The sequence below is a fragment of the Myxine glutinosa genome, chromosome 2, assembly GCF_964187855.1.
Source record: "Myxine glutinosa chromosome 2, kmMyxGlut1.1, whole genome shotgun sequence".
NCBI lineage: Eukaryota > Metazoa > Chordata > Myxini > Myxiniformes > Myxinidae > Myxine > Myxine glutinosa.
The window spans coordinates 271,102,219-271,130,218 of record NC_136262.1 but is presented as its reverse complement, the minus strand read 5'-3'; the positions used below and the strand labels follow the sequence as shown (position 1 = coordinate 271,130,218).

Below are 28,000 nucleotides of genomic sequence, written 5' to 3'. Positions count from 1 at the left end.
CTTTTGATCATACTCTGTCGAATAAGCTTGTGGGCCACCCTGAAATTTGCCTCAAATCCAAGATGGCGGCCAAAAATCCAAAATGGCCACCAGAATAGCTAAAATAGTATTTCTGAGAGTTGCTTTTACCCATAGATGATTTTTTTTCAACTGATTGTGGCCTATTATGATAAAGAAAGATAACTCAGTCATAACTCAGCCATAAAAATTAACAATCGGTACTTTATTAACAAAATGGCCGCCGGGCAACTTCCGTATTACGGAAACTGCTATAACTTCAGTTCCGAGTGTGATATGATTATAATTTTGGTGTCCAGTCATATGTTTTTGGGGTCAAGGAATCCATATTTGTACTTTTTATTTCAGTGAAATATATATTACAATACATTTTGATTCAATTTCTTGGTTTCCATTTCAGATTCCTTGAATCCGGATGCAAAGAAATGATTCCATGAATGCGGACGCAAAGAAATGATTCCATGAATCCTGGCTTAGCAGATACAGTGAATCCTCATAAAATTACTACATAAAGACAAAACTTTTTTGGCACAGGAGAAAAGGGTTGCACAATGGCATCCACGCCGATTTTGAGTTTAGTAAGGGGCGACAAACCGTTGTGCTGCCTCTGTAATGAAACTATTAAGGACGTTGAGTCAGCTTATAATATGACTGAGGAGGGATTGCAGTCTATTCAAGAATTAGCGGGAAGATGGGTTAAAGTTGACAAGAGTCTGTGTACTCAGGCACCATATGCTGAATTTCAATCAGCCGCTGTGAGACTATCTAGTGCAGGCCATGATGTCAAGATTCATGAGAACTGTAGAATCACATTTCGGAACAGAATTGCCCGAAAGGAAGCCCAGTCTCGCAAACTTCCCGTTTCCAGTTCAGAGAATATTCATGAGTCGAATGAACCAGTTGCTGCTCCCGCGTATAGGATACGCAGGGGGTCACTTGAGAAAAAGCAAATCTGTTTCGTGTGCAACGTGGATACGAAAGATGACAGTAAACCGTACAATAGTGGTGGTCTTGGTAGATGCTCCGAGAAGAATGCTGTCAGTAAAGTAGAACGTTCAAAGGACATGAAAATCAAAGATGAAGGAGATAAGTTCCATGATGCAGCGAAGCGACTCGATGTTATTCTGAGTGGAGCATCATATGACATGTTTGCAGTTGATGTGTACTATCATAAAAGTTGTTATGACAATTTTACCTATGCATATGATAGAAAGTTGCTGTCAGCGGATGCAGCAGAGAAGGATAGATTAGCTACCGAGGTTATGGACAGCTTTTTCAAACTGTTTCACCGCATGGTAGTCAAGGATCAAAAGGCGTATTTCCTGAGAGAATTGATTGAGGACATAAAGGAGATCAGTGAAGACAATGAACTTGAGGACCCTCCGATTTCAAAAACCTGCATGTTGAAAAAACGACTGACTGAGAAATTTGGTGACGCCATCGACTTCCACTTGTTTGGGAACCGGCTAGTTGTCCATTCCACTGCGGTCAATCCGATATCGTATTCTGCGGCTACAATTGAAGGAAATGGTCTACGTGAATCTGATTTGACAATAGCATTTTCAAAGCTGATTCGTCGTAAACTTTCACAGAGGTATGATATCAAATGGCCCCTTGAACCAGATGAGCTGTTTGATCTACTCGATAGTCACAGACCTCTTCACTGTATCTTCAATGCCATTTCTTGGTCAATCAATCCCAGGAGATCTACAAACGCATTTGGGTATGCTACGGCTACAAGCAACGCTGAAGCGGAGAAAATTTCAGCTATAACTCAGAGCTGGGAAAAAATGGTCAAAGGTGAGCGATCACCATTAGGAACTGCTTTGAGTTTGACCATACATAGAATCACTGGTAGCAAAGAGGCAACTACTCTCTTGAATCGATGTGGCGTTGGAATACCATACACAGATGTCCGTGACTTGAACAATAATTGGGCAAAGTCCATCAGCATGGAGCACAAGAAGATGCTACCTCCAGGTTTCGTCAAGGGTCGAAGTGTACATATAACATTTGATAACTCAGATGGTAAACAGCAGACGCTGACGGGAGCCCAAACTACTCATCACACAACTGGTACAATATTCCAGGCTGTACATGCTGATGATACCGCCGCTGGCAACACTTCAAAACTTAAACAGTCCAATATCATTGAGCAAGAGGAGCCTGACTATGGAGCATCCAAAATCCCTAAGAAAAGAGCACCCCCTCCATCCTTTCCCGACTTCAATGATGACTACAGAGATTCACAAGTGTTACACGATGCTCTGGAACGGAATATTGCTTGGGTTCTCGTTGGTACTGTTGGTGACGACTGCCTAGAAGAATACTTTCCTGAGATTGATAAAGACGTGCTGGGACCTGTAGGTTCTTGGACTTCATTCATGAAAACTGTGACTGATTGCTCCACTACAAAGTGCAAGTTGGAGTATCTTCCTGTCGTTCCATTGCCCCCGGGAGACAATGTGATTAAATGGTACATGGACATGATAGTACAGATTGCTGAAGATCTTGAACTGGACTATATTTTTGCACATGCAGATGAGGCAATCAACAGCAAAATGTTGATCATTTCATGGCTATATCAGCATCAGGAGAGGTATGACAAAATAATACCACTCATGGGAGGATTCCATACCATTCTGGTGAACCTCAAGATTCTCTTCAAGAAGTATGGATGTCTTGGTTTGAAGGACTGGTGGGTAGATGCCGGAGCTATTGCCGATGGTTCTGTTGCTCAAGCATTTGAAGGACGTCACTACGCAAGAAGCATTCGTCTACACAAACAGTCATTTGAGGCCCTACTGAGGCACAGGATGAAATCACAAGATGTTGCTTCCATATTGGACGAGTATACGAGAGAAGTGGTCGCCAACCTCAGGTTCAATCCAGAGATGAAGTGTGTCAAACTCTCCCAGCATATCATAGCATTACTGGATGTGACACGACATCATTCCCATTTCGCATCGGCAAAATCAAGCCATTGAAGAAGATGTTGAAACAAGAGAAATCCCATCTACTCTCTCAGCTGGGCAGATCAAATCAATCTTTTCAAGATGCTACCAGTGCTAAATGCTTCTTCAGAACCTGCATGTATTCTGGAAGTGAACAAGAAAGCTTTGTTGAAACAAGGATCCGAACGTACAACACTCAAAAGGTGAAATCTAGTTCCAGCATCCTTCCAGACGAGAGTAGCACCAATGAACACCTCAAGAGGAGTGACCTTCAGGCATGGGTGTGGTACCAGTGTCTCAAGCAAAACATTGAGTATCCTTCTATCACTGACAGAGGATGGGAAAATACAGATGATGGTATCAGGCCAATATGGTTTACCTGCCCGCAACTCCCTCCAAGCCTCTCCAAGAAAAAGAGCAAGAAAAGACAAATTCAAAGTAAGTATACTAAAAATATATCATTACTTTGATCATTGCTTTTCGTTCCTGTCATAAAGTTCCTCCAATGTATTCCCACTGGCAGTGCATTCATCCAGATTAAATATGTGTAACCTTCCACTTGCAGGTCTCGCGGAGTATGATGCAGATTTAGAAGATGCAGTAGAAGAGAGAAGCCAGCCTTCAAGGAAGAAGAGACACAGGAATACAAGCAGAAAACATGTACAAGACAGTGAAGTTCACTGTAGAGAAAGAGAAAAGCAAGGTAGATAAGTCCAAAATGCAATCGTAATTTTGTTATTTTTATATGATTTACTGTTTTGAATCCCGACTATATCCATTCACATTTTTTATAGGTATCGGTGGGGCAGAAGAAAGAGCAGAAGAATCTGAAGTTGATGAAGAGTACCAAGGAGATGGGGAAAATTCGGAGAGCACCATGGAACAACTTTCTTCGGATACCTGTGGACTTTATTCAGACTTTCAGAGTGAAGAGAGTGATCTTGATCTTGATCTTAGTAACTGAGGATTATGTGCCTTTTGAACAACATATTTTTCCCAAAGCATAACCAAAGCCGGGGATCATATTGAATGGGAATTCAGATACATTTTATAAACCTGTGTAGTTTGGTAGACGAAGCAAAACTGACTAGGAGCCGTTCAGCGGCAGCCATCTTGGATTTATTGTTCATCCATGATTTAGGGGATGATCTATTGAGCTAGTGTCATGATAAACCAACTAAATGGATAACCAGACTTTGGAAACCAAGAAATTGAATCAAAATGTATTGTAATATATATTATGGAGCACAAGACATGACTGAATCTGCCACATCGGTGGCCAGTATTGGCAGCCATCTTAGATTTCTTTATGAACCAATGATTTCACTGAAATAAAAAGTACAAATATGGATTCCTTGACCCCAAAAACATATGACTGGACACCAAAATTATAATCATATCACACTCGGAACTGAAGTTATAGCAGTTTCCGTAATACGGAAGTTGCCCGGCGGCCATTTTGTTAATAAAGTACCGATTGTTAATTTTTATGGCTGAGTTATGACTGAGTTATCTTTCTTTATCATAATAGGCCACAATCAGTTGAAAAAAAATCATCTATGGGTAAAAGCAACTCTCAGAAATACTATTTTAGCTATTCTGGTGGCCATTTTGGATTTTTGGCCGCCATCTTGGATTTGAGGCAAATTTCAGGGTGGCCCACAAGCTTATTCGACAGAGTATGATCAAAAGTATATAAATCCACTGAGAAAACCTTGACTGGAAAACGGCGCCATTTCTGCCTGGCATGGACCTGTCTATAATCAGTTACATTTCTAATGTGATTGGCCTGCATTTATCGAATATTAAAGTACCATTTAAAACGGTTTTCTCATTATACACTGGAGGTCCCGGTTTGCTTAAGAAATTTGAGGACAAAGATCAGACGTTGAGATGATCGAATGAAACAATCATTTCGTTGATTTGCTAAACCATGATCACTCAGTGTTGCTGCAATTTATATCATACTCTGCACTACAGTTTACTCTGCACTACAGTTTACTCTGTACTAACAGTTTACTCTGCACTAACAGTTTACTCTGTACTAACAGTTTACTCTGTTCTAACAGTTTACTCTGCACTAACAGTTTAATCTGTACTAACAGTTTACTCTGCACTAACAGTTTACTCTGTACTAACAGTTTACTCTGTACTAACAGTTTACTCTGAACTAATAGTTTACTCTGAACTAACAGTTTACTCTGTACTAACAGTTTACTCTGTACTAACAGTTTACTCTGAACTAACAGTTTACTCTGAACTAACAGTTTACTCTGTACGAACAGTTTACTCTGTACTAACAGTTTACTCTGCACTAACAGTTTACTCTGCACTAACAGCTTACTGTGCACTAACAGTTTACTTTGTAGTAACAGTTTACTCTGCACGAACAGTTTACTCTGCACTAACAGTTTACTCTGTACTAATACTTTACTCTGCACTAACACTTTACTCTGCACTAACACTTTATTCTTCAGTAACAGCATATTAGAAGCCAAGCACGACCCGAGCATCACCGTCAAAGGCCCAGTACGCACTGTGTGTGAAAACTATATTGATCAAGTGACATTCATTATCCCCAAAAGCTACATTTAATCACACAGCGGTGTATAATAAAACCAGATATGGTTAGTGATTCCTCACATAACAAAAACCATGTAACTTTAGTGATGCCAGACGACAAAGTTGAGCAACTTAAACCAATCAAAAGTCAATTTTGTTTCCATAATGAGACTCACCTTGACCCTTGTGGTTGACATCCTTAAAAGGCACCACTTTGTTGATGGCAATTTGTGGAAAGTCAGTCTCACCGGAAAGCCTGGTGGGAAGAGGTCCAAGGAGAAAATTAACTTTTTGAAAACAAACAAGCTAGCTATTCCTACTTGTGTGTAATTTCTGTACCAAAATGCAAATACACGATCGTGCCAAAAATATTGGGACAGGAAAGAAATATGCATTCGCAATCTTTTTTTTTGTTTGTTTTTTTTGTATACAAGATCGAGGCTCGTGAAAGAGCGAACATTAATCACACAGAAAGACAAACCGACACATAAAACATATAACATAGGGAGCGGTAGACAAGATGGGGAGAGAGGGGGAAGGACACAAACACAACATTTGAGAGCAGGGACCGAGAGACATGGAGACATCGAGAGATCTGAGAGAGGGCGAGGGCTTTGGGGGGGGGGGGGGGCGTGGGAAGGGGGCGGTGGGAGAGGTATAAAACATATGGACACTGCCAGGACTTCCATGAAAGAAGTTGGAATTTCAAACAAGGTGGATCTGGGGTGAATTAGCGGGGGTAGAAAAGATCAAGGTTTTGGATGGGGGAAGATAAGAGATGGTGGTGAACAGCTGTTTTAAAGACCTGGAGGGAGGAGTGGGATTGAAGGGAGTGAGGGAGTTTGTTCCAGAGGCGGGAGAAAAGAGGAATGAAAGAGTGAAGGTAAGCAGAGAGCCGACATTTCGGCAGTTTAACCATCAGAGGGTTGCTGGCAGATCTTGTGCGACCTGTAGGAATATTTGGGGGACAGAGCACAGAGAGAGCTGGGGGTGCAAGGCCGGAGAGGAGTCGGTAGAAGACAGAAAGACCACCTACCTGCCTGCGGTGAGTGAGTGAAAGGCCCTCAGAGATAGCTTCATCGCGGGAGATTCCAATAATTCTGAAAGCTTTGGTTTCAACAGCGTGAAGCCGAGCTAGGTGTGAGGAAGGAGCACCGGCCCATAGGGGAGAACAGTATTCCATTGAGCTGCGGATGAAAGCCTTGTATGTGGTGAGGAGCTCAGGTGTGCCGAGGAAGGACTTCGCACGACGGAGGATGCCCAGTCGGCGACTGGCTTTGGAGGCCAGCTTGGAAATGTGGTTTTCCCAAGAAAGATCATGGCAGATAGTGAGACCCAAAATCTTGAGCGACAGAACTTCTTGGAGAGGATTGTTGAGAAAGTAGATGGGAGGGTTGTCCAGTCGATCTTTTCGGAGAGACATAGTAAGAGTGTGAGATTTGTCAGGATTGAAAGACATGTTCCACTTGTTTGACCAGTCTGTGATTTTGTCCAGGTCTTCAGAGAGTGAGGAGGCAGCAGACTGCCGATCTGAGGGAAGAGGGATGGAGCGGCAGAGAGTGGAGTCATCAGCAAAGAGATAGAGAGGATTTTCGAGAGAGTCAGAGAGATCATTGATGAAGACCAGAAAAAGCACGGGGCCCAGAACACTGCCTTGGGGAACTCCAGCCTGAACAGGAAGAGGAGATGAGAGAAACCCATTCAGGGCCACACGTTGACGACGACTAGAGAGGAAGTCCGCCAGCCATGCGTGGAGATTTCCATGGATACCAAAGGAGGAGAGTTTGGCGAGCAGAGCGGGGTGCCAGACCGTGTCGAAGGCACGTGATATGTCGAGGGAGACAGCTCTAATTTCCTGTTTGGCATTGAGGACCTCCATCCATTGTTGAGACAGCAGAAGCTGCATGTCCAGAGTAGAGTGACCTGGTCTGAAACCAAATTGATGATCAGAGATCAAGCCATTGGAGAAGAGGAAAGATTTCATATCCGAAGCAATGATGGATTCCATGACTTTGCTGATAATTGGGAGAAGGCTGATTGGTCTGTAGTTGCTAGGATCTGTTTTTGCACCTTTTTTGTGCAAAGCGGTGATGTTGGCTGATTTCCAAGCAGATGGCAGTTGACCTTGAGCAAAAGAGAGGGTGAAGAGAACAGAGAGAGGGTGAGATAGAGCAGCAGAGCAGGATTTTAGGACCCGTGGGCTGATGACGTCGGGTCCAGTTGCAGAATCAGAGTCGAGGGTTGACAGAAACTTTTCCACCTTGTCAGGAGGAAATGACACGGAGTCCAGGAGCAGCAGGGTACGACTGGGTATGGTGGGTACAGAGAGGGATGGGTTTGGGACACAAGATTTAGAGGCAAACACAGAGTTGAGGCATTCAGCTTTTTCACGTGCGGAGTCAGCTGTGTAGCCGTTTGAGGTAAGGGAGGGGATGGAGGGGGAACAAACACCAGAAACGGATTTGACCAGACGCCACCAGGATTTGGAAGAGGGAGACAGATAAGAGAGTTCGGTCTTGAGAACGGAGAGATATTGTTTCCTGGCTCTCCTGAGGGTGGACACACACTTGTTTCGGGCTTTGTGAAAGGAAATGAGATTTCCTTCCGTTGGATTTGCTTTCCAGGAGACGAAGGCAAGTTGTTTCTGGGCAACAGCCTCACCACAAGATTCCGTGTACCATGGACGGGAGGAAGGGTATGACAACTGAAGACGAGATGGGATAAATCTGTGCATGAGAGAGAGCAATTTACTTTGGAAGAATTCCCAGGATGAGTTGATGTCAGAGGTGGTAGAGATGGGAGACCAGTCCAGATGATTGATGGCTGCTTGAAGACCGTGCCAGTTGGCCTGAGTGAAATGCCAGACTCGTAGACGCTGAGCAGGCTCCCTGAGAATGGTCAGAGAGATGTCCACTTTAACAAGGACATGATCAGATGATCCGATCGGAGCAGAAGAAGAGCAGCAGACATTTTCAGGGAAGTTAGTCATAACCAAGTCCAGAAGAGAAGATGTTCCGTTGACTGAGATCCGGGTCGGGAAATTGACAGATTGTGTCAGTCCCAGTGAGTCGCAGAAGTCCTTTGCTGAGGAGCCATGGCTGGTGAGAGAGGTACCCACACCCAGCCAACTGGCATGATGACAGTTGAAATCACCACATATGAGGAAGAGAGAGTTGGGATGAGTAGATAGAAGTTGGTCAATATCATCAGACAGCGAGATGTAGATGGAGTCATCACTGTTTGGTGGACGGTACAACACACATATGAACAAGAGGTGGGAGCGAAGGGGAAGCCGTAGCCAGAGGTATTCCTGGGGGTGAGGTGGAGAGAGTGCAGTGCAGGGCGAGTGAGGAAGAGAGTTTTTGATAAAGATAGCAACCCCGCCTCCAGGACGAGGCTCAGGTCTATCATACCGGAGGAGGGAGTAGCCCGGGAGAGATACTATGGAATCAGAGACATCATAAAGGAGGAAAGTTTCTGTTAAGCAGATCACGTCTGGTTTGACAGAAGCAACCTGTATGGAGAGATCAGTTAAGTTTGAACGAAGGCCCCGGATGTTTGAGGTCCATACCGTTAATGAAGAGGAAGGGGGAGCATCAGATACAGAACAGGGGGGAGGAGGGGTAGGGTAAGATGTGGAAGAGGTGGAAGAGGTAGGGAGAGCTGTTGAAGGTGTGTCAGAGATTTCAGAATAGCTCGGAGAAAGGGAAGGATGGGGCGGACAAAAGGTTTGATGGTGATTGGGTGAGCCACAATGAGGTGTTATTTGAGGAGGGGGAAGAGTGAGGCAGAAGGTTGGGGGAGATGGAGGTGAGAGTTTGAAGGGGGAAGAAGTGGGGAGGATGCTTTGAGGAGGGGGAGTGAGAGGGGGGAAATTGAGAAGCAATGAGGGTGGGGAGATTTGAAGGGGAGGGGTGAGGGGGGAGTTTGGGAGGGAAGGGACAAGGGGAGGGATTTGAAAGGGATGGGATATGGGGGAGATTTGGAGGGGAGGGGTGAGGCAGGAGTCTAGGAGGGGAGGGGCGAGGGGCGTCTTGGCGGGGAGGGGTGAGGGGGTAGTTTAGGAGGGAGGGGGCAAGGGGGGAGATTTGAAAGGGATGGGTGATGGGGAAGATTTGGAGGGGAGGGGTGATGGGGAAGATTTGGAGGGGAGGGGTTATGGGGAAGATTTGGAGGGGAGGGGTGAGATTGGATTTTTGAAAGTGTACGATTTATGGGAAACGAACATTTATTGCAAAATGAGTTTCTTGTGACCTTCGAGTTAAAAATACGTTTAAGGACGCTGGATGGAGGATGGAGTGCAGGAGAGTTTAGGGAATGTAGAAAAAAGGCACTATAGGAGATGGATATTTTTTTTGGGATGAATTGATTTGGTGAGCAAGTCGAAAGCAGCCTTTTAAAGAAGAAGAAGAAAAAGGTGTTATAAAATATGACGGAATACATAACTTGAGGGGAAAGTGTAAACATTGAAGGTTAATGAGTGAAAACTATCTGGGGAAATGGGGGAGAAACACGTGGTCGAAGAACGAACGAACGAATAAGAATGAATAAACTAATGAGAACAGAGAAGGAATTTTTTTTTTTTTTTTTTTTTGAGTTGAGATTTACACAAGGAAGTAGGCTATGGGTGAAAAGTCTGGGAATACAGAGAACGAAAGTTATTGGATCACAAACGACGGACCGCTGAGAAAAACAAAGCCTCAAGGTTGTACAGTGCACACTGTACAAGGCCTCAAGACACGACACGAATTAACACGATTTTCAATACAGGTATGAAAGATTTGCACCGAAAAATCTTCGTCGGGACACAATATACGTACAACACCATAAATAAATACAGTTTTAACGAAAATACAAATGGGAACAATCACTTAACTTCGATTTCAAATCGTTCGCGACGCGGCAAAGGCCTTGCTCGCGACACGGCAAACAGACGATCAATTTATGAAAGATAAACACCGAGAAACAACCAAAGTTGCACACAATAACTTCACACACCGAAAGATAAATACAGTTTCGACAAAATACAATTGTGAACAGACTTAACTTCGAAAAACGTGGAGACCGTGTGGAGCTTCGAAAATCCCTGCCGCCGTCTCCAAGATCTCGCGAGACTGCGTTTATTTATTTCTAATATGACATGAATGCCACTCCCACTCATGTACCAAAATGGTGGTAGGTATGATACCGCATGTAGTAGTGTTTCTAAATTCTAAATCACCGCTCATCCTTCAAAGCAATTGCATGTTAAGAGGTGGATCGAGTCTGTTGACTCTCACCATGAGGCACCTTTCCAAGACGTCCAAAAGTGGTCCAAGGGGGACTTATCACAGGACTGGGCTAGAAACTACAGATATTAAACATTGTAGCCCACCAACTATTATATACTGTGGGACCCCGCTATTCACGGGGCATACGTTCCTGGAAAATCTGCGAATAAATCAGGGCCTGGACAGCTCACCATCATAGAATCCACCATGAATTCTTCATTGTACCAGAGGGTGCTTGAGGATAATGTGAGGCCATCTGTCGGAGTGTTGAAGCTCAACCGAAGGTGGACCTTGCAACATGACAATGACCCTAAACATACCAGTAAATCCACCAAGGAATGGCTGAAAAGAAAGAAATGGAGGGTTCTGGAATGGCCAAGTCAAAGCCCGGATCTAAATCGCATCGAGATGTTGTGGTGGGATTTGAAACGAGCTGTGCACGCAAGAAACCCCTCAAACATCGCACAGCTGAAAGAATTCTGCATGGAGGAGTGGGCAAAAATTTCTCCCAATCGATGTCAGAGACTGGTAGACAGTTATAAGAAACTCCTACTTGAGGTTGTTTGTGCCAAAGGGGGCAATACCACCTATTCGAGCCAAGGGTGTACTTACTTTTTCCACATGCGAAATTTGCATTTATGTTTATTTAAATTATACAATGGACTACAAAATGTAAATGTTTCATGATATTTGTTATATTATATCACCTTTATCTATCAATATTGTTGAAATGAAGATCAAATAGCTGTATGTTGAAATATGTTGAAAAAGTCAAAACTTTACATGGGGTGTACTTACTTTTTCACGTCACTGTACATGTTTCATCATACACTTTTCATCATACACTTTTCTTCCTCATTTATTTAAAGCCTGGCCTTGACAAGGACTATATAGTCCATGACTGGAGACTTCAACATTAAAAAAAAAAAATTTCAAACGGTATTCTGAAAAAAATTACATTTTTTGTCATCACTCAATTTTGCCAATGTGGAATCTCAAAGACCGCTTTGGCCTTCCAAGATGTTCTTGCATCGTTTATCTGCCTTGAAGTTGTGCAAGATTTAAGTTGTGCACCTGATATTTGATTAGTGTCCTTGACCTACTTTTTCAGATTGTGATCTTATTAACAAAAAGCACCTTTTTGATAATAAGTTGAATAATTCTCCTCCGATTTTCATGATGTTGAGCTTTGTGGAAAGACTGTAGACGGTGACACATTTACAATCTATCCCGACATGTTGAAGGTCAAAGGTTAGTCGCTGGCAATGCATGGCATGCAATCCGCACACCAACCGATGCCTAATGCCTCGTGACTAATATCCACGAATGTGCAACTTACTGCTGGAAGGGAATGAAGAATTCTTTCTGTTCATCACTTTCCACCTTTCCCGTAATAATGCCAGTAATGTCCATGACTGTAAAGTAAACACATGGGTCCATTTAAATACATTTCACCATTTCATTACGAATCACAATGGTCCAGCACCACAGACTGGAGTCCTGTAGCTGGATCATCAAATATTGCTTTAAGAGACTACATGATCGAGCAAAACATTGGTGAAGATGTCTTTGTCACGAGAGGATAAAATGGACAGCAATACTGTAGTTGTGATTCTTCATGGGAGCATCAATATGGAAGATTTGCATGCAACACCATCAAGAGCCAAATACGTGCAACCAATCACGAACAAATACTGTTACAATGCAATCACTGCCTTGTGAGTGGAAAGTACAGCACCTGCTTTACCTTCCTCTACTGTACTTAGTATTTATCTCTGGAGCAATGAACCAAAGCAGTTCGGGCCAGGTTGACCTAAGGTGAAGGACTAAGGTGAAGAGGCTTGCACAGAAGCCTCCTTTGGATTAAAACATAACAAGATATTCATGCACGTCACATGAATTAGAAGACCGAGTAAACAATGGATAAGTCCACCTGATGTCTGTGATTTTAACCTGTGATGCCAACATCACGAGCCAGGGGTTCACAAGGGAATAAATACTAAACAGGCCAAGACGTGTTTCAGATGCATATAATAGAATCTTTAATTCATAATTTGAAAATAGTTCAAGACAAACGTTGTTTCCTTCTCTTCTACAAAGGTGGTAAAGTCATTCCTGGTTATTGACCTTGTCAGGTGATGCTTCACCAAAACCAATTAACCTTACAATTAAAAATTGTATTCGTGAGTAGGAAATGTTCATACCAGCCACGCCAAATGAGCGCCGAAGTCCCGACGTGCTCTTTTTGGTGTTTGTCCCCTTGAGGTCCATGTAGCCCACCCGAACCACCTGACAGACCAAACACACCTTTTCCCTCTTCAAGTCCCTGCTGCCGAGATCCTGAACCGAGGCAGAAACAAAGGGAAAGGAACAGTGAGGTCATTACCAAGGGCATCTTCTTATTATAATAGAGCAAACGTATATGGTTCGGTATGTACGTACGTTCGGTACGTACATACATACGTACGTACGTACGTACGTATGTATGTACGTGTTTATATGCGACGAAAATCTCTTCTTCATCTTCTTCAAATAAAATTACCACCCTCTTAATAAACCCTCTTAATTGCGTTAAGACTGCTGAGACCCCTCAGACATTTGATGACCCTTTAATTCCCCCAAGACCCTTCAGACCACCAAGACCCCTGAAGACCCAAAATACCCTGAGACCACCAAAGACCCCAAAAGCCCAAAATACCCTTCAAGGCCCTGAGGCTCAAAAAGACCCTGAATATCCAACGACCCTGAATACCCAAAGACCCTGAATAGCCAAAGGCCCAAATCACCCCAAAGACCCAAATCACCCAGAAGACCCAAATCACCCCGAAGACCCAAAACACCCTGAAGATCCAAAACACCCCGAAGACCCAAAACACCCCGAAGACCCAAACCACCCCGAAGACCCAAACCACCCCGAACACCCAAAACACCCCGAAGACCCAAAACACCCCGAAGACCCAAAACACCCCAAAAACCCAAAACACCCCGAAGACCCAAAACACCCCGAAGACCCAAAACACCCCAAAAACCCAAAACACCCCGAAGACCCAAAACACCCCGAAGACCCAAAACACCCCGAAGACCCAAAACACCCCGAAGATCCAAAACACCCCGAAGACCCAAAACACCCCGAAGACCCGAAACACCCCGAAGACCCGAAACACCGAAACACCCCGAAGACCCGAAACACCCCGAAGACCCGAAACACCCCGAAGACCCGAAACACCCCGAAGACCCAAAACACCCTGAAGACCCAAAACACCCCGAAGACCCAAAACACCCCGAAGACCCGAAACACCCCGAAGACCCAAAACACCCCGAAGACCCAAAACACTCCGAAGACCCAAAACACCCAGAAGACCCAAAACACCCAGAAGACCCAAAACACCCAGAAGACCCGAAACACCCCAAAGACCCAAAACACCCCAAAGACCCGAAACACCCCAAAGACCCGAAACACCCCAAAGACCCAAAACACCCCAAAGACCCAAAACACCCCAAAGACCCAAAACACCCCAAAGACCCCAGAGACCCAAAACACCCAGAAGACCCAAATCACCCCGAAGACCCAAAACACCCTGAAGATCCAAAACACCGCGAAGACCCAAAACACCCCGAAGACTCAAAACACCCCGAAGACCCAATACACCCCGAAGACCCTGAAGACCCAAAAGACCCTGAAGACCAAAAAGACCCAAAAGACCCCAAATACCAAAAATACCCAGAAGACCCAAAAGACCCAAAGACCCTTAAAGACCAAGAAGAACCAACAGAACCTTAAGACCCAAAAGCCCCTGAAGACCCAAAATACACCGAAGACCCTTCCTTAAGACACAAAAGCCTCTGAAGACACCAAAGACCCAAAACACTTGAAAGACCCAAAATACCCTTAAAGGCCCAGAGGATCCAAAAGACCCTGAAGACCCAAAACACCATGAAACCCAAAAGACACCGAAATGGTCAAAGATACCTACCCCTCTGAAACAACGTGTGGTCAGGCGCGCGGAACGTGCCGAGTCACGCGAGTTTGTTTTAATAAGCAAACACATACTGCAATGAACTGCAATGAACACCAAACCAAGTATTCGGTTACAAATAGCAAGACATATGGTGTTAGTTCGTTTCATGTAAACGCTACGACACTCGGTGTTTGCAAGAGGAATGTCATTTGGGTTCATAAGAAAGAGGGTCTCACAATCATGTAGTTATGGTGAAGGAGCCACGACATGCTACGTACACGAGAAAAGATCCCACTGACACCTGGGGTCACGGGGACCATCAGAAAGCTCCACCTGTGACCCCAGTGAAAATCTCCTGTTGACCCAAGCCGCACCTCCATTGCATTCGCCCCACCTCCGGCCCCATCCCGAGTAAAACAACTAAACAAATTGTCACCGCCTCGGAAACGATTTATGTAAAGATGAACAACACCGGGATCTTGCTCGTTAACAGAATAAAGTGTGAATCTAGGTGTAAGTCACATGACCTGCGTTGATCTTCACTGAATAAGTGGTAAATTGCATCAAAGGTATTGAGGATAGTTCAATACATTGCTCGGAATTCTCTCAGCTTTGGTATCAAACATTCCATTGCAGATTTGGAGGATAAATACATTGATTTGGAGGATAAATAGATTGATTTGGAGGATAAATAGATTGATTTGGAGGATAAATAGATTGATTTGGAGGACAAATAGATTGATTTGGAGGACAAATAGATTGATTTGGAGGATAAATAGATTGATTTGGAGGCTAAATAGATTGATTTGGAGGATAACTAGATTGATTTGGAGGACAAATAGATTGATTTGGAGCATAAATAGATTGATTTGGAGGATAGATTGATTTGGAGCATAAATAGATTGCTTTGGAGGATAAATAGATTGATTTGGAGGACAAATAGATTGATTTGGAGGATAAATAGATTGATTTGGAGGATAAATAGATTGATTTGGAGGATAAATAGATTGATTTGGAGGATAAATAGATTGATTTGGAGGATAAATAGATTGATTTGGAGGATAAATAGATTGATTCGGAGGATAAATAGATTGATTTGGAGGATAAATAGATTGATTTGGAGGATAAATAGATTGATTTGGAGGCTAAATAGATTGATTTGGAGGATAAATAGATTGATTTGGAGGATAAATAGATTGATTTGGAGGATAGATTGATTTGGAGGATAAATAGATTGATTTGGAGGATAAATAGATTGATTTGGAGGCTAAATAGATTGATTTGGAGGATAAATAGATTGATTTGGAGGATACATAGATTGATTTGGAGGATAAAGATTGATTTGGAGGATAAATAGATTGATTTGGAGGATAAATAGATTGATTTGGAGGATAAATAGATTGATTTGGAGGATAAATAGATTGATTTGGAGGCTAAATAGATTGATTTAGAGGATAAATAGATTGATTTGGAGGCTAAATAGATTGATTTAGAGGATAAATAGATTGATTTGGAGGATAAATAGATTGATTTGGAGGATAAATAGATTGATTTGGAGGATAAATAGATTGATTTGGAGGATAAATAGATTGATTTGGAGGATAAATAGATTGATTTGGAGGATAAATAGATTGATTTGGAGGATAAATAGATTGATTTGGAGGATAAATAGATTTGGAGGATAAATAGATTGATTTGGAGGATAAATAGATTGATTTGGAGGATAAATAGATTGATTTGGAGGATAAATAGATTGATTTGGACGATAATTAGATTGATTTGGAGGATAAATAGATTGATTTGGAGGACAAATAGATTGATTTGGAGGATAAATAGATTGATTTGGAGGCTAAATAGATTGATTTGGAGGCTAAATAGATTGATTTGGAGGATAACTAGATTGATTTGGAGGACAAATAGATTGATTTGGAGCATAAATAGATTGATTTGGAGGATAAATAGATTGATTTGGAGCATAAATAGATTGATTTGGAGGATAAATAGATTGATTTGGAGGACAAATAGATTGATTTGGAGCATAAATAGATTGATTTGGAGGTAAATAGATTGATTTGGAGGATAAATAGATTGATTTGGAGGATAAATAGATTGATTTGGAGGCTAAATAGATTGATTTGGAGGATAAATAGCTTGATTTGGAGGATAAATAGATTGATTTGGAGGATAAATAGATTGATTTGGAGGATAAATAGATTGATTTGGAGGATAAATAGATTGATTTGGAGGATAAATAGATTGATTTGGAGGCTAAATAGATTGATTTAGAGGATAAATAGATTGATTTGGAGGCTAAATAGATTGATTTAGAGGATAGATTGATTTGGAGGATAACTAGATTGATTTGGAGGATAAATAGATTGATTTGGAGGATAAATAGATTGATTTGGAGGATAAATAGATTGATTTGGAGGATAAATAGATTGATTTGGAGGATAAATAGATTGATTTGGAGGATAAATAGATTGATTTGGAGGATAAATAGATTGATTTGGAGGATAAATAGATTGATTTGGAGGATAATTAGATTGATTTGGAGGATAAATAGATTGATTTGGAGGATAAATAGATTGATTCGGAGGATATATAGATTGATTTGGAGGATACATAGATTGATTTGGAGGATAAATAGATTGATTTGGAGGATAAAAAATTTCCGATGTTCTTCACCTCCTGTCTTGACAAACGTGCTCACCACTTCTGAATGCATGTTTTACTTGCACTGACAATGTAACCACATCAGTGTTGGTACACACCACATCTAACAGGTGCACCAGGTGCTCCAGTCTCTATGCTTCATTGCCATAGTCTATGGGTATCGACCATTTTCCCACAGTGACACTTCATTGGCGGACATTAAGTCTTCAGCGATTCAGGTATTAAAATGTCTGCCACATCACCTCGTTTATTGGTGGATACGCCACTGTGTCGACCTAGTCGATAGTTGTGCTCGCCATAGGCCAAGTGTGTCGAGTCAGACCCAGTGTTTCTTCGACAGCAAGAAACTGTTCTTCTCATATCTATCATGGTGAAGCAATCAACTTTATTTGGATTTACGATGCACATAAACACAAAATCAGCCGGTGTTTGATACTGGAACCAATTATTTGCACGTGCCGATCTTTACCCCTTGGAGCAGGACTAGCTGACAATGGAGATACGGTGCCAAGTCCTTTGAGCAGTTTCAGGTGAAGCTCGTCCACATTAAGTATTTGGAAGTTTGGGCAAAATGCCATAGTATGCGCTCATTTTCATTTTTGTCTTCTCAATACGTGTTCTGGATGTCAATGCACACATTGAGGGTTCGTTTCAACAATTAAATCTTGCACATATTATATTTAACTGTAAATAAAGTTGAAAACGCCTTTGGAATCTAACTGATACAGAGGTGGTCTCCAGGTAAGGACCCTGGATGAGCATTCTCAAGGTTTTTATATACGTGCGTATATATACAGTCGTGGCCAAAAATATTGGCACCCTTGCACTTTTTTTCAAATAATGCACCATTTCTTCCAGAAAATTATTGAAATAAAAAAATATTTTGGTATCCACATATGTATTTCTTTGGTTTTCAGTGGAACAAAACAAAAAGGATGAAAAAATTACTACATCTTAGATTATTCCACACAGAAATCCTAAAATTGCCCGGAGAATATTATTGGCACCTTTTCGAAGTTGTTAGAAATAATTAGATTTCAAGCAGGTGATTCTCCTTTACTTTGGAATTGAACTCACCTGTGGTGAGTTGCAAGTGCCTACAATACAAAAATCACTCATTCAACCAGTTTGAGTTGAGAAAAGAAGTCATTCTGCTGTTTTGTATCACTGTGTGTACCGCAATGAGCATGGAGAAAAAAAAAAAATTTGTGTGAGGAGGTCAGACACAAGATTGTAGCCAATAATGGACAATCTTAAGGCTACAGGTCCATTTACAGAGGCCTTGATGTTCCTGTGTCCACCATACGCAATGTTATCTGGAAGTTTAAGGTCCATGGCACTGTAGCCAACCTCGCTGGACGTGGCTGCAAGACAAAACGCTGGACTGTTTTGAAGTGGCCAGCAATGAGTCCAGATCTAAATCCCATTGATCACCTGTGGGGAGATCTGAAAACATCAGTTGGGAGAAGGCACCCTTCAAATCTGGGAGAACTGGAGCAGTTTGCACAAGAAGAGTGGGACAAACTTCCAGTAGAGAGGTGGAGGAAGCTCGTTCATGGCTAAAGGAAGTGCTTGACTGCAGTTATTTTGTCCAATTTCTGTGCTACCAAATATTAAGTCTGGGGAGACAATCATTTTGTCAATGCCATTTCTTTTTATTTTCTGATTTAAAATGATATATTAAGTTCTGAATCAAAAACAAAGGTTCTGTAATATTAACAGTGAAATAAAGAATTGTGGAGACCAAATACTTTCATCAATTTCAACTCATTTTTAGAGAAAATTGTAAGTTATTTGAAAAAGTGCAAGTGTGGCAATATTTTCGGCCACGATTGTATATCGACAGTATATTTATACAGACTTGGCATTTAATATGGAATATATTTTTTTTCTTGACTTGGGTTTACTTTCTGAACTCAGTATATCAATCTGGTGAGTTTCTTTTACGCTTCTGTGATTTCTTTGTTAAAAGAACCATGTCACTGATTGTCTTTCGCAGCAAGAAGTTAATAACAGGATAATATCACAGGTGGCGTGACAAAATGTAAGGACAGGTACATTTGACGATTGGCTTCACAATCGGGTATATAAGGGTTGTTGCGTTCTGTATTAGTGGAAAACAACTGCTGCACGTCTACAAAAGTTATTGCCACTTCCTCTGGAGATGGTCCATCAACTTGACAATGCTGTTTGTCATGGAGTGGTGGCTTTACGAAATTCCGGCATGAAACAGCATGCTATTGTTCGGCAGTATGGCATCACTCAAGGTCAGGTGTCAAAGATCCTGAAACGAAATGCTCAGAGGGGTGTCCCTACTCCAATACCGAGGCCAGGACGTCCCCGCAGAACCACAAGGAGAGATGACCGCCAGCTGCACCGGTTAGTCTGCAATGGCCGTACCAAGTCAGCTAATCGGCTTAGGGCTGAGTGGCAGCAACTGACAAATGTGCCTGTATCCAGAAGGCTAGTCAACCAACGACTGGTTCAAGCAGGCTATCGTGCCAGGCGTCCCCTGAGAAAGCCACGCCTGACCAGACAACACCGCCAGCACCGATTGCAGTGGGCCAGAGAGCACCGTCAATGGCAGCCAGGACACTGGAATCACATGATCTTCAGTGACGAGTCTAGATTTCTGGTCTATCGTCAAGATGGCCGCGTCCGAGTGCGCAGACAAGTGCATGAAGCCGACGACAAAGATTGTATAGTGCCAAGAGTCCAAGCTGGAGGTGGTGGGGTGACCATTTGGGCTGCTTTTCATGCAGGGGGCAAAACTGACCTGGTTGTTCTGAATGGAAACCTGAACCAGTTCAAGCACAGGGCTATTCTGGAAGAAATATTGCTTCCATTTGCTCGTGCAGCCTTTGGAGGAAACTTTGTCTTCCATGATGACAATGCACGGCCTCATCGTGCTCGCATGATCCAACACTTTCTTGCTGACCGTGGTGTAGAGCATATGGAGTGGCCTGCTATGTCCCCGGATATTAATCCGATGGAGAACTTGTGGGCAAAAATAACGCCTCAAATTGACCACTTGGACCAGCAGCCGACCTCTGTGTGTGAATTTCAGCAGGCTATTGTCACTGCATGGCAAGGGATTCCTGTCCAAACCTTGGCAAATCTCGTGAACAGCATGCCTCAACGTGTACGTGTTCTCCTGAATGCTCGTGGGGGTTACACGAGGTACTGAACTGTAATTTTACTGTCCGTAATCCCAGTTGTAATTTAACTTTTGTTTTTGTTAAAAAAAAATTGGGCTAATGTGCAAAATAAAGAGATACTTCTGGAAAACGTACAGAAGTTTAACACAGTACTGTCCATGAATTGAGTTCGACATCAGTTTACATCACTTTCAAGGATCAATTTATTTGTTTCGAAATGTCAAATGTGGTTTTTGTTTCTTTTAAAGGTCACATTAACAAAATCTCGAATAATTTCAACATAATTCCAATGAACTTTTGGTTCTAAGACATCTTGAAAAATAAGTTCATCCCCACAAAAAAAATATTCCATATTAAATGCCAAGTCTGTATATACACAAAGAATTAAGTTAAGCACCCCCCCCGTTTTTTTACAACCTCGCACATTACAAGTTTGTTGTCATCAAAACAGTGTAATATACCCATGATATTGCTATATTTTCTGGAGAAGTGATATTATGGTCACATAAAACCATAACAATCATGCCGTTTTCAATATTTTATTCTGAATAATTTAAGGTGAAATTTTTTGGGAATTTTAGGCATATTTTCACCTCAATTTAAGTATGGAGCTATAGGTCCATCACGGACAGTGTGGATGACGTTTATGTTTTCTAACGTACAGTCATTGTTCTGAGAAGACCTCTAGCGATCTTTGCGTCAATAACGTGTGTAGGACCCACGTGATCGGATCACTGACTCAACCCTACGTCTCATAGACCCTGTAAGCCGTCGTATGCGTTGCTGTGGCAGGTTGAACCCCCTCGAGCACGTTTGGGACATGTTGGGACGACAAATTGCGAAGATGGTCCCTCCAATAGCCAATCTGGATGAATTGGAACGTGCATTACATCGGGAATGGAACAACCTGCCACAGCAACGCATACGACGGCTTACAGGGTCTATGAGACGTAGGGTTGAGTCAGTGATCCGATCACGTGGGTCCTACACACGTTATTGACGCAAAGATCGCTAGAGGTCTTCTCAGAACAATGACTGTACGTTAGAAAACATAAACGTCATCCACACTGTCCGTGATGGACCTATAGCTCCATACTTAAATTGAGGTGAATATATGCCTAAAATTCCCAAAAAATTTCACCTTAAATTATTCAGAATAAAATATTGAAAACGGCATGATTGTTATGGTTTTATGTGACCATAATATCACTTCTCCAGAAAATATAGCAATATCATGGGTATATTACACTGTTTTGACGACAACATACTTGTAATGTGCGAGGTTGTAAAAAAACGGGGGGGGTGCTTAACTTAATTCTTTGTGTATATATATCGATTTTTTTTTTGTGCACAAAGTTTAGGCTCATGGGAGAGAATTTAGTAACATAACAGAGAAAATAAAGGCAGCATGCAGATAGTGTGACAACATGTGGACGAAACAAGCAAGGGAATGAATGATTAGAGGGAGAGGAGATGGGAGACTGGATAAACATAATTACCTGTGAGTAAGAGAGCTTGGATAGGGTTAATGGGGGAACAAATATCACACGCGGAGATGCACGATGGCATGGGACGGAGGTGCACTACCTCGAAGCACTGGAGAGAAAAGTGGGATTGCACCGCCTCAGGAATGAGGGCCCACAAAGCAGGAGAAAAGAGGACCAAAGAAGTGGAGGTGTGTGAAGCAAGTCTGGATTCTGGAAGTTAAACCAGGAAGGGGTTACTGGAAGAGCACGTGCATTCTGTAGGAGCTGAGGAGGGTTGTCAGGTTGAAACAGTAAAGGAAAAAAAACCCAGACTCGAAGCGGTATTCAAAAGAAAAGAGAGGACACAACCTATTTCCTTAAGAGAGCAATATGCCATGTACTTCTGCTTCCTTGAGGGTAGGCTAATGATGTGAAGAACTTTTGATTTCTCCAGGTATAGAAAAAGGACCATATTGGCTGCGAGAAGTTCAGATTTACCAAGACATGACTTGGCGCAAAGGAAGTCCAATGTGTGGCTGCCCTTGGAGGACAGCTTGGATAAATTGTCTGCCCAGGAGAGGTCATGTCTAATCTAATGGTGAATGAAGCCCAGAAACTCAAGCGACTGGACCTCTTTAAACGATTGAATGTGGAAATGTATAGGTGCATTGATGAGATGATCCTTTCAGCGACAGACATGGTTAGACTGAGATTTACCTGAGTTGAATGACATGTTCAATTTATTAGACCAGCATCTGATCCTACATCTAATCCTGGTGAGCAGAGAAAGAAACAGCCACTGTCATCCTGTTATTAGATGGAGGCTTCCAGTGATGCAGTTCTGTCAAGTCATGTCCGACTACTGGTGACGTTCACGATCACATTTCTCCAAACATCCCTATCCTGCATTGCTTCCCGAAGCATTGGTAGAGATAGCTTAATGTCCTTTACCCCATCTTTTGAGTGCATACAAGGCCTGCTCTTCCTCTTCTTCACTAAATCACACCCAGCATGGATGGCTTATCCAGACTTTTGTTTTCTGCATGCATGATGGGTCTAAGTATGATAGTTTCTGTTTTAGCATCAGCTCTTCCAATGCACATGATGGTCTCATTTATTACCCTGCACTCGTGAAGCGAAATTCGAGGTTAAGCAATCGGTTGCGTACGTGTGCCGTATGTGTGCCGTGTGCCGTATGTGTGCCATGTGCCGTGTCTGCATTTAAAAAATTCATTTTCTCGACAACCGTTGGGCCGATTGACATGAAATTTTACCATAGGAGCGCATCTGCATGTAGATATTTTTGTTGATAATTATGACATCATAGGTCACGTGATACAGACGCCATCTTGGAAAAACGTTACACCACTATATCTCCCAAACCGCTTATGGAAAAAATTGAAACATGGCTCATTGTCAAGTACACCCCATGGGGAATAAGATATGTTAATGATGATGGCATAGGTGCCTCCATTATGACATCATAATTCGACAAGTACAACGCTTGATCTGATCAGTATAAAAAAAAAAATCCTCTGCAACTGTTAGTCCGATGAACACGAAATTTTCAGAATATGAGCGGCTCCTCCTGTATAATTGTTCTAATGATAATTATGATGTCATTTGTCACATGGTACAGGCACCATCTTGAAAAAATCCAAAAAAGTTGCACCTCTATATCTCCGAAACCACTCCATGGAAAAAACTGAAATATGGCTCAATGTCAAGTACTCCCCTTGGGGAATAAGATATGTTAATGATGGCATCAGTATCGTAATAATGACGTCATAATTCGGCAAGTACAACGCTTGATTCGATCAGTATGAATTTTTTTCTCTGCAATTCTTGGACCGATTGACACGACATTTTCACCATAGGAGCGCCTCCTCCTTTGGAATATATATATATATATATATATATATATATTTTTTTTCACCAATAATTTTAATGATAATTATGATGTCATAGTTCAGCGGTAAAGGCGCCATCTTGCAAAAACCGAAAAACTTTGCCCCTCTATCTCCGACCCCGCTCCATGGAAAACAAGAAAGAGCAATCAGAGATCGCAGACCCACGCCAGGATGTGTTTTAGTGTTTTTTAAGGCTTTTGTGTCAAAACAAATATGGCGGCTGAAACACGTGACCAATGAAGTCATCATTTTTTTATGTGGAAGAGATCATGTTGCAACCTATGTTTCCCTACCTATATAGTCTGCATCACAGTAAAGACAAACAACTGAAGGATAAATTTCCTGCCACAGCCGAAATAAAGGTTGATAAAAATGACATCATATGCCACGTGATCTGGCAGCCATATTGGATCGAAGCAAAAATCTTTGAAAATATTCTCCTCTTAAACTGCTTAACCGATCAATGCAAATCTTCAACAAATTGATCAACTACCCATGGGAACTATAGTTTGATAAGAGTGACATCATCAGTCACTGGTCTGGCAGCCATATTGGATTTTAAAAAACCCTTAAAAAAAACAGAAGAGTTGGCTTGCACCAAGTCCTTCTCAAGACTGCGCAGGGTAAGTATTCTATGAATTCCTTCTCGTTCAAGAACGGATTTGTTTGTCCTCGCAATCCACGGAATTTTTAATCTCCATCTCCAACACCACATTTAAAACTGTCAATCTTGTTTCTCCCTTTCTTTTCCACTGTCCCCGAATCCATATATTGCAAATGGAAATACCAGAGCATTCACCAGCCTCCTTTTGCTTTGTATTGTTACATATTTGTCTTTGTCTAAGTCACAAATTTGTCTTTCCAGATCTTTCCAGATGTAAGATAATGGTGCCTTGAATAGCACATAGAATAGGTAGAGTAGGTAGAGTAGCTGGGAAAGTAGTGTGGAATATCAGGCTGTGTCGAATGCCTGAGATACGTCCAGGACGAGAAAACCTGATGTCATGTTGAATATTGAGAGGCTCCATTATTGAGAGAGAAACAGCAGCAGCAACAGGGATGGAATGTAAACTGATGATTAATGATTAGGCCATACGAGAAGATGAAAGATAGATAATGTCAGCTGGATTCTACGATGAGGCTTAAGCTTGAGCGTGCTGATTGGTGTGTCGTCGTTTTTGTACACTTCTGTACTAAAAAAACAGCACATGCCGAGACCGAGTTAAAGTTGTTCAGAACCTTTTTCACCTTCTCAAGTGGAAAAGTCCGTGTGAAGTCGGCGTTTGGGTATGAGAGGTCAAAGTGACATCAAAGAGGAGTTGGATTCTAAACTTTTGGAAACCAAGTTGGTCTCAGTGGAATTACCTACCACATTGCTGGTCTGTAAAAAGCCACTTGTTTTATTACTGAGTTTTAAGAGGGATAATATAATAATAATAATAATTATTATTTTATTATTATGCAAATATCACAAACACAGCAATGGGTGAAAAGTGAGTAAATGCTAAGAGCACGGCACCAATGTACATTAATTAACACTTGTAAAATTGAATAAACTAAAAACGGCAATCACAGGTAGAGGAGCTCAAGAATAGTTACATACATACCGTGAAGACTACGCGGAGACTATTCAACTTGTTGATGTCCAATTCTTTTCCCCATCTGAATAGGTAATTTTCACTGAAAAAGAAAAACAAGACAAATCTACAGTATTGTGCAAATGTTTGGGTTATTCCAATACTACAATTGAGTACCAGTACACTGGTAATTCCCTGTTTATCGTTAAAGGCGGCAAAAAGGGTTGGCGTCAGGAAGGGCATCCGGCCGTAAAACATTGCTTCAAAAAAGGGGACCAAAAAAACAACAACAACCACGGTCCCCGAAAAAGGCCAACCCCCGCTTTGCGGGGAAAAATGGCCTCTAAAGGTGGTTATTTTTTTATTATATATTCCAATGATATTCCTATTTTAGGGGAAATTAATCTAATTATCAGTGATAAGTCATATGTGGTGATTTTTGTAAATCAACAACCTTTATATTTGGTTATTATTGTAAATTAAGGACCTCTGGTATCTTGTACCTGTTGCTGTGTTTGAGCCAGGAGTCATTTTCAGGAACTTTTTCAGGTTCAGTAACTGCTGAAATTGATGTATCCGGGTTATTCCCGACATCTATGTTCTTTATTCCCTTCACACTTCTTTCTACTTTTTCACATTTCTCTTTATTACATTTCCTCCACATACAATGTAGAGGAATACCTATTAAAACTCCTATAGTTTATTCTTCTTTTTCCACCTCTGTTTTTCATGTCCGAAAACTTTAAAATGAATGTTCTCTGCAACCGTTGGTCCAATTGGCACCAAATTTTCGCCAAGTGATTGGCTAAACATGTAGAATTTTTACTGCTAATTATGATGTCATAGGTCACGTGGTATGGGTACAATCTTGGAAAAACCGAAATACTTTGCACCTTTATATCCCCAAAATGGCTCAATGGAAAAGCTTGAGTCATGGCTCATTCTAAAGAACTCTGCATTGGGACCAAAAAATATGTTTATTTAGGTTATTAAATGTGCTAATGTTATGATGTTAGAATTCAACAAATAGAACCCTTGATGCCTCGAATATGATATTGTTTGTGCATAACCTAAGTGAAAAACAATTCAGAATCCAAAAACTTTCGACGTCATAGGTCACATGGTTCGGCCGCCATATTGTTTTTCATGTAAAAAACACTAAAATCCCTTTTTCTCCGGAACGGCTGAACAGACCGGGCCCAAACTTTGCAGGTATGATCGCATACCCAAGACAAACAAATCATCCCTGGTCGTGACGTCATAGGTCACATGGTTTAGGAGTTATGACGTTTTGAATCATACATTTTAAAACCTATCTCCTCCCTCATTTTTGAAGATATCGAGAGGAATCTTCACACATATGTTCCCCGCGTCGGGAAGTGAAAACCTTATTTTGGAAGTTGCGATAAGTCACATGGTTTGGCCGCAATAAATAATTGAACGAAAATCTTAACCTATCTCTTGAACCGCTGCATTGATCGATGTGAAACGCTAATGTAAAGTAGCTCTCATCAAGGGGAATAAGTGTTTAAAATTTCAACATGATTGGTTGTACGGTCTGGAAGCCAGAAGTCGTTAACGTTGGAAGAGGAAGAAACGCAACACTTTCTTCCCAGGCCATCTACCTGATTGTGCCACTGCCATTTTTCTGATTTATTTCCTTTAAAAAATCATTTTCTCTGCAGTCGTTGGACCAATTGACAGGAAATTTTCACCTTAGGAGTGCTTCGGCCTGTATAATCTTTTAATGGTAATTATGACGTCACATGTCACGTGGTACAGGCGCTATCTTGGAAAAAACGAAAAACTTTGCACCTCTTTCTCCAAAAGTCCTGCATAGAAAGGATTGAGACATGGCTCATTGTAAAGAACTCTGCATGCAGAATAACACATGTGAATGGCCGCGTACCCATGACAAACAAAAAGCTTGGGGCTGTGGCGTCGTAGGTCACATGGTTTGGGAAATATGATTGTTTGAAGCATAAACCTTTAAAACCTACCTCCTCCCTCATTTTGGATCATATTGAATGGAATCTTCACACATATGTTCCCCATGTCTGAGTGCCAAAATGCCCTTTTGTAATTTGCGATAGGTCACAAGGTTTAGCAACAATAAATAATTAAACAGAAATCTTAAAACCCCTATATCTATTGAACCGCTGCCTCGATCGACATGAAACTTTAAAGTAATGTAGAAGGGGTGAAGTGGAATTAAGTTTGTAACATTTCAACATGATTGGTTGTTTGGTTTGGCAGCCATAAACAATTGAAGGGAATTAGTTTTTTAATTCACTTGATCCACTTGATTGATCAACGTGAGACTTCAACCTAATGGAGATGGCGTCATTTGGAATAAGTGCTTAAAATTTCAACATGATTGGTCGTACGGTTTGGAAGGTAGCAGTTTGGAATTGTGTGAAGAGGAAGAAACTCCACAACTTATCTTCTCC

General features: G+C 41.7%; 2 protein-coding genes across 3 annotated transcripts in view; one reads left to right on the top strand and one right to left on the bottom strand.

Annotated features, from left to right (window-relative positions):
- LOC137420545 (dedicator of cytokinesis protein 1) overlaps positions 1 to 28,000 on the bottom strand; it is a gene marked incomplete in the record, with an annotated part of 615,378 nt that overhangs the window by 436,623 nt on the left and 150,755 nt on the right. For both annotated transcript variants that reach the window (XM_078772553.1, XM_078772554.1), the window contains 4 exon segments: positions 5,711 to 5,790; positions 12,144 to 12,219; positions 13,009 to 13,144; positions 25,581 to 25,653. In XM_078772553.1, coding sequence (XP_078628679.1) covers positions 5,711 to 5,790; positions 12,144 to 12,219; positions 13,009 to 13,144; positions 25,581 to 25,653 — 365 coding nt within the window.
- On the top strand, positions 666 to 4,456 carry LOC137425785 (uncharacterized). Its single transcript, XM_068114507.2, has 4 exons — positions 666 to 2,780; positions 3,235 to 3,410; positions 3,538 to 3,675; positions 3,767 to 4,456. Exons 1-2 carry the CDS (start codon positions 666 to 668, stop codon positions 3,238 to 3,240), a joined length of 2,121 nt encoding a protein of 706 aa, XP_067970608.2. The 3' UTR covers positions 3,241 to 3,410; positions 3,538 to 3,675; positions 3,767 to 4,456.

What these genes read in the sequence shown, in the direction of transcription:
- LOC137425785 (XM_068114507.2), top strand. Translation starts at nt 666, where the DNA reads ATGACTGAGGAGGGATTGCAGTCTATTCAAGAATTAGCGGGAAGATGG.